At 40.6% G+C, this 14,297-nt stretch overlaps 1 protein-coding gene across 1 annotated transcript in view; it reads right to left on the minus strand.

The window, feature by feature from the left end:
- Positions 1-13,007: 13,007 nt before the first annotated feature.
- The window catches only part of LOC104960020 (bifunctional heparan sulfate N-deacetylase/N-sulfotransferase 2-like), a 6,504-nt gene continuing 5,214 nt past the window's right edge, over positions 13,008-14,297 (minus strand). The window contains exons 7-8 of the mRNA XM_010787951.1: positions 13,937-13,942; positions 13,008-13,123 (exon numbers count right to left, since the gene is read on the minus strand). Coding sequence (XP_010786253.1) covers positions 13,008-13,123; positions 13,937-13,942 — 122 coding nt within the window. The remainder of the gene's footprint in view (positions 13,124-13,936; positions 13,943-14,297) is intronic.

Genomic DNA, 14,297 nt, shown 5'->3' on the forward strand with positions numbered 1-14,297 from the left:
TACATGACATGAACCTTGTATTTGTGGGCGCAGTGTGTATATTTAAAGAGAGAGACGGAGGAGATGGATGTATTTTGAGGTCGGGAAAAAAGGTTGGTTCTGAAGAATAAAAGGTGATCAACAATAAAAGAAGGGAGAAAGAGACATATTGTTGTCAACTCATCATTGGGTGTTCTGTCAGAAAAGAATACACGGCAACAAAAAAAGTCAGTGTGTTTTTTTTGATGGTTTGTCAGCAGAAGCAAAGAATTGAAAGCTGGACATGGACTTCCGGTCTACGAACCTCTGACCCTTCTGCGGTTTCTCATACGGATGTGGCCTTTTAGTTGTTACCCTTCGCTTTGAACCACATCGACCATTTGATCTCTCTCTTCTTTTTAAGCTCTCTCTTTATTTCTTTCCCTTTTCCCCCCTTTCATCACCCTCCTCCTCTCACCTTCCCCCTTCCTCAACTCCTCTTCCATTACTTTCATTTATCCCTCTCATCCTTCTCCATCTGTCTCGCTTTGCCGCTCGGCCCAGAGAAAGGTGACTCCAGACCACAGACTTCCTCTCACCCACGGCTACGTTGAATAATGCAGCAGTCCTGCAAACTGATCCAGTGTTTAGGAGGGGGACAAGCCGGATTAATTAGAGGACAAGAACCCCTAATGTTGGGATGAAGACAATGCAGGCCCTCTGGATTTGCATTTAACACATTTGGAGATTGATAAACCTTAAAAACAAGTTCAGATATTGTTCATGTAAAATGTTCCTTTGATAAGATTTTTCATTTGTCATGACAGTGAGCAGGAGAAAAAATGCATTATAGATTTAACATGACATGCATAAGGAGCTTTTTCATGGAGGCAGGTCATTTACACTATCCTATTTTAATCTAAAAGATTTTCTCAATTTCCTTTTTTACCTGCAGAAAAGTAATACAACCTGAAATCCTTAGCGGCAGGCTCCATCATCCTCGTCTCAAATGTGACCGGTGGTTTAAATTAGAAGGTAATTGGAATCTTATCATTTAATTCTGAGGGTGTAATGACAGCCATGTGTAAGGTAACTAATCATGGGGCCGAGATCCAACTGGGTTTTGTCTTTTCTCTCTGGGCTTCCTGTCTAATATTCCTCCACTGACAGGCCTGATGGATGTCTCTCCTGGTCTCTCTGGTGAGCTTCGCAGTAGACACACTCTCATCTGGTGTTTCTGTGAAAGGGCCGCCACTTCAGCTGATATAAAGAAAGAGGGCAAGGTACAGTAGTTAGTGATAACCGCCTTGAATATTCGTTTTCCACCTTTATTTGTCTGACCATTTATCAAATATATTTAACTAACCTTTTCAACTGTTTGTCAACAACTACTTCTCCATTCATTCATTAACAAACTTTTATCTAAATATGTAAACCATTCCTTCACTTTACCATTTAATTACTCTAAGTATAAGCTTTTTAACTTTGACCAATTTTAGACAACCATTTTATTTAAATTTGTTACGACGTATCCATTCCTTTTACTGCTTGAAAAAATGACAAAGTTAACTATGTCTCCTTTTTAGCCATGAATAATAGACAAGTATTTCATATAATTGACCATAACTTGCAGGTAGTACTTTTTATATTTTTTTTAATGTATTTGAATCAGTGATTATGTAATTACAGGACAGGTGAAGATAATTAAAGTGTTACAAAAAAGATAATTAAACCACAAAGTATCTCTTCTAGCTAACTCTCTGCTGGCTTACTGTCTTTCTTATTAGATTTCATTCATTAGCACTAACAAAACATGCATTTAATGTGTTTGAACTTTGTTAAATTAGTGGAAGATTTGTATTTGGATAGATATTTGTATGATGATTTAAAAAAATCTCGATTTTTGTATCTGGGGGAAAAGTGCCTCAGGTTGGAAATAACTGCTCTGAAAACTGCTCGCAGACAGGATATCTCCTGGAAGGTTTTAGCTTTGACTAAATGTTCTGTCTCAAAGCACAGTGGTGTTTCTGACTCAATATTAAGCGTTTCTTATTTCATGCTAAATACTTCACTAAAAGATGCCGATAAAATCCAATATTCTCGTGGAGAAAATTGTCACAAAAGCTTTTGCGGGTGACCTTGCCCAAGCCTCAGTCGATAAGAAGAAAGCAGAGATGCATGCATATCCTTTAACATGGCATGGAAACAGTGTTAAGAGGCTTTTTAAAAAGGAAGAAAGATTGGGATCAATGTGCTTTCTTGGAACCAATACAGATTTATAAACAGGTCGCTTTTCTCTGATGAGAAATTCTTCTCCATTTTCCTAATAAATGCACAATGTGAGACGTGAACACATACAGTATCTTGTCTTACCAACATGGCAGTGCTCAACTTCTGCTGAATAGAGCAGCAGACAAGACAGGTAGCTCCAGCTCTGTGTTCGTCAGAGCGAGGACGGAGAGGAGCTGGCCAGATGGCTCTTTCCACCATGTTTCCTCACTGGTTCCACTGCCACGCTCGGCCAGACCGGAGCCCTTATCTCAGCAGTGTGCTCCCAGTTCAGTGAAAGTTATGGTTCAAGAGAGGGAGCTCACTATGGTTCCAGCCCCGAACGCTCAGGCAAACAAGAAGCTCGAGACAGATAACCAGAATCACAGCACACACGAATGACTCTACCGTCCCCCTCCTCTTTATCACACTTACCTTTTGCTGTCACAAACCCTTGCAGTACGTTGCCTCTACCATGGACACAAGCCACCTTTAATTTAGGATGCTTTGACCTGTATCATTTCAAGGCCTTGCACGCATAGTTGAATCAAGCCAGTGGAGGGAGACTTAATGTGTGGCATGAAATGGCCACCGTAAAATAAAACAAGGCAAAGGGGAGCTGTAAAAGTTTGGGAAGCTATAGTGCTGAAATATCAAGGATTTACACAGAAAATCAGTCTCTACCAACATCTCTTGATAAAAATACAATCTCAGGTGAGGCAGGGACTGAAGTTGTTTTTCCCCAAGGATAATCTCTTGTTGTTAGTACACATTGAGAAATGTTGAGCCTTGGGGGTTCTCGGGGAAACGCTTTTAAATGATCTTATGTCAACATGAACCATTTCTAGGTTGTGGCAATAAAGCATCTCCAAGCTGCCATCAATTTGAGGGATGGGCTTATCAAAAGGTCAGGCATTTGAGGGACTGGCTTAGCAACTGGATTTGTCCAACCGTTTATTTAGAGCAGAACAAATTGGGCTGCAAGCGACAACTAATATCAGTCATACTTCATTGTGACCCTTGACAAAACTTCAACAAAAACAGAAGTCTTTCTGATTTCCTTTCAAGTCAAAGAACAATAACTGGGAATTTTTACTGTCATGAATACACTGTTACATGTTCCTTTAAGTGATTTAAAAATAGAGTATAAAGAAATTGTAAATACACTTACACTAATTGCCTTTCTTGTAGCTGTAAGCACTTGTGTCAGAGACGGTGACAATTACAAGATGAGTGTTATAAGTGTTAATTGCTGCCTTTGTTTTTGTGGCAACTGATCGCACAGGTTGTGTTCTTTTAAATATTATTTCAAAGACAGGACTCTGGTTAAATGAAAACTGTTAAGGCACTTCAAAACAACAAAGAATAGACTTCTTCTTCAATGGCGTATAGGTTTTACTCTTTAAGTGTTTATTTAATCCACCTCTCTCTTGTCCTTCCTCCCTCTTGTCTTTATCTCCCTCGTTCTCTCTGTCTTCTTTCCTTATTCTCCTCCAGCACTTGTTGAAATAAATGCAACCACAGGAAGACAGTTGTGCAACTGATAGTACTACATTAACCTCGGGGAGGACAACAGGCGTCCTCTACTGCCTCATCTTTCTTCTACACCATGCACCCTCCAGTGCAGGATGCTGTAACCCCAGCACCCCTCCATCCCACCACACCCCTGGAGCCCTGTGTCCTCCGGTTCATGCAGCCCTGTAGCTATCTTACTTCTGCCATGGCTGAGTAATGTTAAGCTATTGAGAGTGTGCTTCTCTGCATCCTGAATGAAAATGTGGGCCACAACTCCTTCTCAACACTTTGTTTTTCTCACTTACCAAGAGTTATTTAAAATTCCCTCATTTCATTTAGTGTCCCACCTTATGGAGAAGAGTCATACTCCTAACATGCCTGCAATCACTCTCATTTGTCAAATGACAGTCTAAATTTGTTTTAGGGAGGGAGGGCAGCTCTTTTCTCAAATGGCAAACACATGCATTTCAAGCAAACACAAAAACGAAATGTCTACAATGATTCAGTTTCTGGTGTACAAATTCCCCAAATACGGCTCAATCAACGTTTGCAGCTACTTTAATTTAAGATAAAGCAACTGCCAATGTGAAAAAAAGACACTATAAAATAATATGAGTTCTAGCGCTATCTTTAATACTAACCCACTGAGAATTATCCCCCTCCCCAGCCATTCCCCATAGCTCTACAGTGCTTTTGAGTGTATTTTGGCATTGTTATTCTGGCCTGTAACTGTATGTTTTGTTTTCAGTCTTACTGCTTTCATCAACCTTGTTTCCAGCAAGCAGCTATTTCCAGCTAAACAAATATTTAAAAATCATTGTACACCACCTCTCCAGTCCCAACGGTTAACAGAAAAAGTCTGAGAGTACCTGGTGCACAAAGTAAAGCATTTAGAAGCTGAAAAGCCTGGTATTTCCCTCGTTGGTGGAGCACAAACAGAGCTAAAAGGAAAGGGAATATAGTACTTCAGGTGGACAGAAGCAATACTAATTTGTGAAGAAAGCTGCATGAAAAATGTATGAGGCTAAATTAAATATACAGTATATATATATACAGTGTTATAAACAGACTGCTCTATTAAACGATCAAGAAAATCGACCTTCTAGCACCTATGACGTTTACAAATCAACACGGTGATACGCTTGGTTTAGTCAGTAAATATTCTTAATTAGAAAACATCACGTTGCAGTGTAAGCAGGTGTTAAGCCCCAGATACACCGGCCCGAAATCGGCAGTAAATGGGAGTCAGGCCGAACATGAGCGTGGGCACGCCCTATTCGGAGTGGTGTGCGCCGCACCGTCGGGTCTTTTCTGCCGACCTGACGCCTTTTCTTGCCGATTGGCGTCGGGAACACCACCGGAAGTCGGACAAAGGGATAACACTGATTGGCTGTTCAGCTAGCGAATCAGTGCATGAGAAGCGTTAACGGCAGTGAGGGAGGTAAACAAATGATTTAAAATGGAAGATGGAACACACACGGACGGCTATTTCACCTCATCGGTTTATAGAGCTCCTGTTCGTTAATGTTTTCAATGGACGGGAGTGAAAATGGAAAGAAAAACGCTATTTGTTGTTTGTTTATATCGCGGAGTCTTTTCTTCTTCTCTGTCTTCCGGTTGTTCCGGTTGTTGCCTCTTTTGAATGATGAATACACACTACCGCCGCCTGCTGGTAAGGAGAGTTATTGCCACTCACGCATACGCAGTTCATACGTGCTCGGCTCGGATTTGCGGTGTGTTCCAGTGCGCGAAGTCGGCAAATACGCAGGAGAGTCCGGCGACGCAACAGTCGGTGTCGGCGTCGGCGACTTCTCAGGTGACTGGCCGGTGTATCTGGGCCTTCAGGTTCAACACTATTTTTTAACTGCTTGGAAACCTAGCAACCTCACAGGGATAACATGACTTCAAGTCTTTATGCTAAACTAAGATTAATATTGACATAAATGAGAGTTGTCTTGTTTATCTCATTTAACTGTTAAATAAATCACCTACAAAATCTAACTTTTACTATTTTATTTTTTCACTGGGTTATACTTTATAGTAACATTGTTTTTCTTTGAGCTTTTTTATGTTCATCTGTTAATTTAATTTAGCATTTGCTCATTTAACAACATTTGGCAAGTCCTTTTGCTTCCTCTGATTGCCTCTACATCTGCGAAACATACTGCTTTTACTTTTACCCATCAGCCTGCAGGTCAGCCAGACAGTAAATTGGTCTCTGGGTTTAAGAGTCTTGTCTCTTGCCTAGAGAGAGCAACTGTCAGTGTCATGTTCTGGTCTTTCACCACCTTCAAACGTAATTAGAGGAGGAAAGAACCATTTCTCTTCATCTGTCTCCATGGCTTTTCCGTCTAATACTGCGCCTGGGCCATTGGGGATTATGCTGTCGTGTCATGTAGGCCGAGCCCTCGTCCCTACACGCATGCAGATATGAACTCTTTAATATTTTATTCCACTGGTTGTCTGTAACGGAAGAATACCTTCTTGTCAAAATATAAAAAAGTCTTCAGAGACTGCTGTCGGACAGGATAACAACAGAATAATTCATGGCCCTGTTTTACCTTCTTTATCATTTCTCTCCTGCTCTTGCAATGCCACTATCTGTCCTTGCCTTATTTTTTACATCTCCTTTCCTTTTTTGGCCAACTGTTCTGTTTCCCTTTTTGTAAGCAGGTTTGTTTTAAGCCCCCTTGTCCTTTTCTTTTCTCTCATTCTAATGGTTGTGTGTCAGGTGAGAAGATGGCGGAGGTGGAAGCCTCTGACAGCTGCTGGAGTGAGGAGCTTTTTCTGCTCTCTTGTCAATTGCCTGCTCCACCATGTGGCCGGGGTGACGGGGTCATGACCTGCCTCGCGGATACATGTTTTTGATGTTGTTGTGTCACTCACAGTGGAGAGAACAACATCCTCAGTGGAGTCCGCCTGCACACTATATAATGTTAGATCCAGCTTACTCTGCACCGGCCACCAGGGCCGAATCATTAAGTTATAGACCACAAATGAAGGGGCCCCAGACAATTTAGGCATTGTTAATATAATCTGACATAACACACATGTCCAGAATAGTTCTAATCTGTTATGGAGAGTACTGTTCTTTAATTTTTAATTGTTTAACTGTTTATTTAAAACAGCCTCCACCTCCCTCCACCTTTTATTTCAAACATTGATTTTGTTAAAGTAAGTAATCTTTTTTCTTAATTTCTCTTTTGCATGCTTAACCCACTTCTGCTTATTTTGTTCGTTTTAGAGCTTCTGTAGTCTCAATATTAAGCTGACGGCCCAGGGGACATAGAGCAGAAGTTAAAACACAGACTATACTTCCTCAGTGTTTTACCAATAAAATCATTCTGTTTAGGTAAAACAAGTGCAGTGTGTTTGTAATTGGTAATATGGTGTCATGTCCTGGCTTGTTTTACTTTGTTAATATAAAGTGCTTGACCCTGGACCTAAATGAGCTTGTGCACCTGTGCCGTGCTCAGAATGCCGACTGGCCCAACCTGCCTCAGCATCACATTAGACTTAAACAGCAATGTAGAGGACTCCAATTTACCATCAGCAATATGGCACAAATCAGTCATATTGGCAGTGTAATGGACTTTTGTTTTGAGTTGTCACTATGGTTTGGAGAGCGGCTGCTTCACTTCTAACTTTTACCCTTGCTTGTGTTTGAAAAGAACCAGAGAAGGTACAGAGCGAAGAAAACACCACAGTCCACTCACAATAAACAAAGAAAGGAAAGTTGCCCTCTCCTAGGTGTGAAGAATAACTTGACTACAACTCTATGCTAAGACATTGTTATTTAAGGAGTTCAGTGATGCATTGTGGCATTCCTAACTGCGTGTTTGACGTTAATGTGCTGGAATGAGTAGAAAAATAGGAACACATTGAACCGTGCTGCATATTGCATTGAGCTTGACGTGTGTCTCTAACGACTGTCCATAATTACCATGAATGGCCAAACTCATGCTTGCATTATGGATGGAAGAATAGCTGGTTAAGTGATCCTTTTATCACTGCTCCCATATGGAATCTATTCTACTTCTCTTGGAATCTATTCTACTTCTCAAGTACATTTACTTGTTAAGAATATGCCACGTCTTAAGGTCCGTTGGAATTTTTTAACACTAGACTATCTCAGTTTCAATTCTGCTCTTGTCAGCTGGCTGTAATAGCCCTCACCATTGGGGCTGCTTTAGATGCAGATTAAATTAGCACACACAAATGAGGAGGGTTCACTCTACACAAACGCTGCAAAATTGTGTTAGACAACAGAGGCAGAGGCACAGGATGCTCCCTGTGTGTCTCTCCCTCTTTCTCTCACATGAATGCCTGTCCTCAGCTCCCTCTCTGGGCGAATTCGGTTCAGTTTATGTCGGCTAAATGTCTATGACATGTTCAGAGGTACAGACAGACCGTGTATCAGTTACCCGAACCTGCCTTGACCTTGTCAAATGTGTGGGACTGTGCACTAGATTGACAGAAAAAGAACAATTCATTTTGAATATAAATATCTGGTTATGTTCTCTGAGCCTGACAATGCCCCGTCTCCTCACAGACATGGACCACTAGGGGTGAAACAACAGGGGATCTCGTCTGATTTCCAAAGAACAAATGTTAAATCCAAGAGTTTGGACCATTAATATGTGCTGTTCGTCACATTGAATACCAATGACAGTCTTTTTCAATTAATATATGTTGTAATGATGTTTTGCATTGTAAGATCCCTCACTCGTAGCTCACCCGGGCGTGGAGTGCATTGATGGGATGTTAATTTACTATCTGTATAATTATGTTGATAGTAGTGACTGGGCTTCATCCAGGGAAATAAATCCTATTTTTGCTCTTAATAATTATTTATAAACCAATAACACATTTTGTTGTTACTCGTTAATTCCGGGATTCATCAAAAAAGAAATCAGGGTTTTTTTGCAAAGTATGTTCTTGCATGAGGCCCTTTGTATGTCGCTGCAAATTGAAATGTATCTGACAATTGACTTTCTTTCTGTCTGATTTGAAACTCCTTTGGGTGAAGGTGTAAATTGAACTATACACCTCCATTCCTGTCTCAAACTTAGAAAGAGAAACTTCCTTTAGTTTTTGTTTTCGTCCTGGAGTTCTGTAGCACCTGCGTAATTAGGTGTGCAACTTGATGACAGCCTGACACACATGAACCCTCGGTTGCATTCACCCCCCCCTAATAACAGTGATTTGAGCTCGCAGACATGGAGGAACTTACGCATGTAAAGTAATTGTCAAGCTTCTACACATGCAGACTTCTCAACTGATAGAGTGATTGTGTTAAGTCTGACGCAACAGTTTCTAAGCTAGCTAATTTTCAGTTATTCCTCACCACCTGGGTTTTTTCTTGTTCTAAACACTTCAGCGTTTTCTCACCTGCCTCTGAGCTTTCATGGTTCTGGCTCTTGGGCTTTGTGAAAGCTGCTGCTTAGAGATTGTTTGCAGCCGCAGGCACTTCCAGCTCAGTTCCAGGGGAAAGGAAAAGCAATTCCATGCTTCGGCCACAGTGAATCCGTCTCTGTCAGTTCCGCTTCTTGATGCCCTCAAATCACATTCCCCCGCCCATCCACTCTCCCATCAACTCTTGCTGTTCTGTGATCGCAGTGAGAGAGCATCAGCCTATGAGGGAAATGAGGATGTGCTTTACATGCTCCCTTACCATACCCTCCTCCTTGATGTCATTTACTTCTGTTCCCTGGCACTTGCAATTTCGCTTGCAATGAAACTCCGTACTTCACGCAGGAGTAGTCATAGCCTACAGTTATGATACGCCCCTCCTCTGTCTATCAACCTACGTAAGGCTAGTTGTCATTCTATGATAAATACACTTGATTCAAACTATATCATCTTGACTGTTTATTTACTAGTGCAAATCCTGGTAATACAGTATTTAACTGAACCAGTATTTGTTGCATATTGCAATAACAATTGTGTAAAAGCATGCTTGAAGAATTAATACATTGGTGTTTGCCTATTAAGTCTCATTTCAATCTTTTGAGAGATGAGCTGCTTTTGGAGTCTTTTGCCAAGATTCTGTTTTGCAAAACCATTTATACTTTACTTCACAGATGATGTATGATGTATGCACTCTCCATACAAGTTCAAGTTTCAATTTGATTAGGTCAACGTTAAGGTATTTTGTTAATAAGCTTGCGTGTCAAAGAAAGCTTTTAGCTGCAGTCCTTTTCATTTTCTTGCACTTAACTCATGTCATTGTGTTGATCAGAGGGAACCTGTAGATGTGACCTCTCTCACCAGGTCAGCTCCAGCAAGTTTATTTTTGAGATACATTTATCCTGGTAACTCGTATCAAAGCATCTTAACTTATACCAGAAAACTGTTTTCTGTATTTCATCTTTATCAATGTGTGGGCGGAAATTAGAACTCATCACAAAGTTTAACTTCCCGCTCATTTTACCTTCAAACTCTTACATGGTGTCATCAATCCAATTCCTAGAGACTAAAGTGGCTGCTTTGCCTTTGTAGAAAACAGGGACACATCATTTTCGAAAGTGATGAAGGCACACAGAATGATTGATGGCAGCATATTGGATGGGAAAATAACGTTCTGGACCGTTAATTTTACCGAGTCAAGGAAGCAGCCTCAGACTGTCAACACAGGAAATGAGTAGGATTTATCTCTGGCCTAGTGTCTGGGTAGCTTTCTTGTGCTGGATGCATTTATAGAGGACCAAAGTGGTGGATTGGTTTCAAAGGTTGTGTTGTGAACATTGTAAAAGCTTTTAGACAAACATTGAAAGATAACATCATCATTGCCTATTACTGTCCATGTCAGCAGTGTTGTTAGGGCAACAAATATAAATGCAAAGTGCACAAAGATCACGTTAAGGTCATTTTTTGCATTTTCCGCCAAAACAATACATAAGCTGATCCAAAGTCACCCCCCCACTGATGTGAGCTATGTTTTCTCCAGAAATTGTACCATTCCATTTTCCTTTGTCAACACAAACAGACTATCATGCTGCGAAATACCAACGATAATAGCCTTTGAAATAATGGAAAAGCCACGTAGATACACACATGGCTTTTTAGATGCACTGCAGATCTCTAGTGCAGTCAGCGGTCAACGCTACAAGGTGAGCATAACCACAATACTAATGTGTACATTGGCATATAAAGTGGTAAACTGGATGTCTGTACGCAGCAATAATATTCCTGTCACGGTCTGTTACACACAGTGGGGTAAACCAGCATAGCATGTCTGGATATCCTCATACTGAGAGATCGATATAAGGCACATTGGAATCACAAGGCCACCATTTTTATTTCCACTTACATCTGCCATCTCACATGATATATGTCCAAAATTACATCTTCTGACATGAAGCAAGGAACATTCTTTATCACATGCTCTACAATGAAGGAGAATGAAAGAGTGCGAAAAAGGAAAGCCTCCAGCTGGAAAACATTTAAAGGTCGGCTGTAGTTTTTTCAACCAACTCATGCTGCTAGCATTAGCTGAATTAACCAGCTAACTACAATGAGTGTAAACTGTGTTCGTTATTCTCCCGTCCAGGAGAGAAGCTTTAAAAGGAGAATAAATGGAGTCTCTGTGAAAGTTCAATTGGGTACTTTAATTAAAAAAGGCGCGGGTTGGTCACAAGCATGATATTGTTCAGTCAGACAAACAGCTGTGATCCGCTCCTCGTTAGGGAAGAGAAGAGGCCGATCCCTCGTCCGGTGCTGTTAATATCCTCTGCTGGCTCCTCCCCGCCAGCCGGCTCGCCTCGTCTCCAATGCCCGTTGTTGCATTTAAACAGAGGATTGGTTCTTTTCACATTCAATATATGCTTAACACGCCTTTTCTCCTCATATTCTCTTTCATCACTTTTCATGTAACACATTCTAAACGCTGTAATCAATACTCTAGAACACATGTGTCAATAACAAGGCCCGCGGGCCAAACATGGCCCTCTGCAATATTGAATCTGGCCCTCCTGTCAATCCTGGTCATCAATTTAATGTGGCCCGCGAGCTTGTGTCTGTGACAATGCAACGCTGAAACACAAGAGGGCGCTGTCGCACGTCTCACTACGTCAGTANCCGATCCCTCGTCCGGTGCTGTTATATATCCTCTGCTGGCTCCTCCCCGCCAGCCGGCTCGCCTCGTCTCCAATGTCCGTTGTTGCATTTAAACAGAGGATTGGTTCTTTTCACATTCAATATATGCTTAACACGCCTTTTCTCCTCATATTCTCTTTCATCACTTTTCATGTAACACATTCTAAACGCTGTAATCAATACTCTAAAAAATACTTCTCGGCTCGTTTGGTTTCCGGTCATTCCGGATGTTGTCACATGCTACTCTCGTCTGTAAACAATAATGTATTCAAATAAACTGTACCTTCATTTAATATTCAGCATGGTAGTATCTCGACATCTATAGTTGTAGTGTTAAATCAGTAGGCTTCGGTTTGCACCACTCCATATCATTTCGCTACTAAATTCACCTCTTTTGGAAATTGTAAATTTACCACATGCTAACTGCCAACCGGAGATGAAAGAGTTTCAGAATAAAGCTTAACAGCTGGTTGTGCACAAGAATTTCTGGTTTTTCAGTGTAAAACTGCATTAAAACTGACGGCATGTTTAAACTACATTTCCCCATTAAAACATTGATTTTAATTTCTAACAATAGTAACAGTTTACATACAGCCAGACAAATTGAGGCCGGCTGGAAATGAGGAGTCTGCCTTTATCTAAGTTTTTCTCAAATCAAGGACAATAACTTTCAATATTAACAGGTCTATGCTACCATTATTATTGTAAACTGCATTGTGTGCCGTATGGAAAGCATGATAATTGTAACAACTGGGTAAGGTCAACTGAGTAGGCTACATTATGCTTCTAATGTCAGAGCTGTTGAAAAATGCCTGAGAAAAATATACAATTCTATTATTACCATTCACAGCCATATCTCTGTGATGTGCACAGTTTTATGCAATTACTGCTTGTGTAAATAACCGAAAATCTGTATGATATACTATACTCCACATCTACATACGTAACTATACCCCATATACATGTTATGGTCTAAATGACATACCTAGACTTCTACCATCATTTATTTACTGTAGCCCTGCAGGATTTGGAGGTATCATAGCTCCACTGTCAGGGATTTCTTACTTTTTCAAATGTGATTGGGTTCCATGGGAGCAGAACAGACCTGATGTGAGCTGACACACATATTTTCCCTATGACACTTCTTTCTCCTCTCGCATAAGTCATTGTCAATGACCCCCGGAGTGAGGAGAGAGGTATGAGGGAATCATACAGCCTCTCATATTGCTGCCGATAAATCTCACTGTGAGGTGTGACAGCACCAGTGTCTCCTCAGGGTGAAGTACTGGTGAGCACAATTCTTCATGACTTTAATGACATTTGATACTGTAATCTTAAGCCCTTTTACACATTTATCCTAAATATATTTTCAGGTTCATTCACCTGTGTAACTTTGTGATTCTGTCAATCTCATATTAGGTCTGGTTCAGTGACGTGCGGTGAGGTTCATGACTCTTTCAGAGTCAGATTTACAAATATTATATTTTGACCTTAATCGAAATATTCGGCTATTTTCAAAAGCTTTTTTTGTAAATCTGACTCTGAAAGAGTCATGAACCTCACCGCACGTCACTGANGTGTGCCTTGGCAGTCTCAGACTGTTATTCTACGCAGAGACGGTAGACACAAACAACAAACTAGACTTTTGAAACTACAGGAAGTTAAGGAGGACTTTTACAAAAAACTAATAGAGATTGTTGTCCAGAAGGAGAGCATGGACTTCATCTTCAAGTCAAGGTAAGTCTATTAGTTTTTTGTAAAAGTCCTCCTTAACTTCCTGTAGTTTCAAAAGNCTACCATTAAAGCAGATTATTGTTTAACCCTTATCCTGGCTGCTTTGACTTTTCCTTCTTTTAAAACAAACTCATAGAGGATCGAGCAGAGATTCTGCCCCAACACATCTCACTGTAGGTCACCAATGTAATGTTTGTAGATCCCTTTATTACATTTATTCTGGCCATCCATAGTCTCTAAATAACTTATTTAACGTATATATGATATTTAGGCTCGATGGTCTCATCATATAACGGCAATGAAAAAAGCAGCAGGAGAGGCAGCCATAACCTCTGCCGCACTGAAGGGGGCGCACCTGAGCCCACAGGTTCTTGTTGCTACTGTTATTCTACGCAGAGACTAGACACAAACAACAAACTAGACTTTTGAAATTACAGGAAGTTAAGGAGGACTTTTACAAAAAACTAATAGAGATTGTTGTCCAGAAGGAGAGCATGGACTTCATCTTCAAGTCAAGGTAAGACCACAATTGTAATGAAAATGGGATCTTACTAAGAAAGAACAATCCAATATTTAGATGTTGGGTATCCTTTTGTTGAACGGTCTGTTTAAAATGAATTGAAGCATCAGACTAAAAAAGCTTTTGAAAATAGCCGAATATTTCGATTAAGGTCAAAATATAATATTTGTAAATCTGACTCTGAAAGAGTCATGAACCTCACCGC

The sequence above is a fragment of the Notothenia coriiceps genome, unplaced genomic scaffold (genome assembly GCF_000735185.1).
Source record: "Notothenia coriiceps isolate Sejong01 unplaced genomic scaffold, NC01 NC01_scaffold00031492, whole genome shotgun sequence".
In the NCBI taxonomy this organism is placed as follows: domain Eukaryota; kingdom Metazoa; phylum Chordata; class Actinopteri; order Perciformes; family Nototheniidae; genus Notothenia; species Notothenia coriiceps.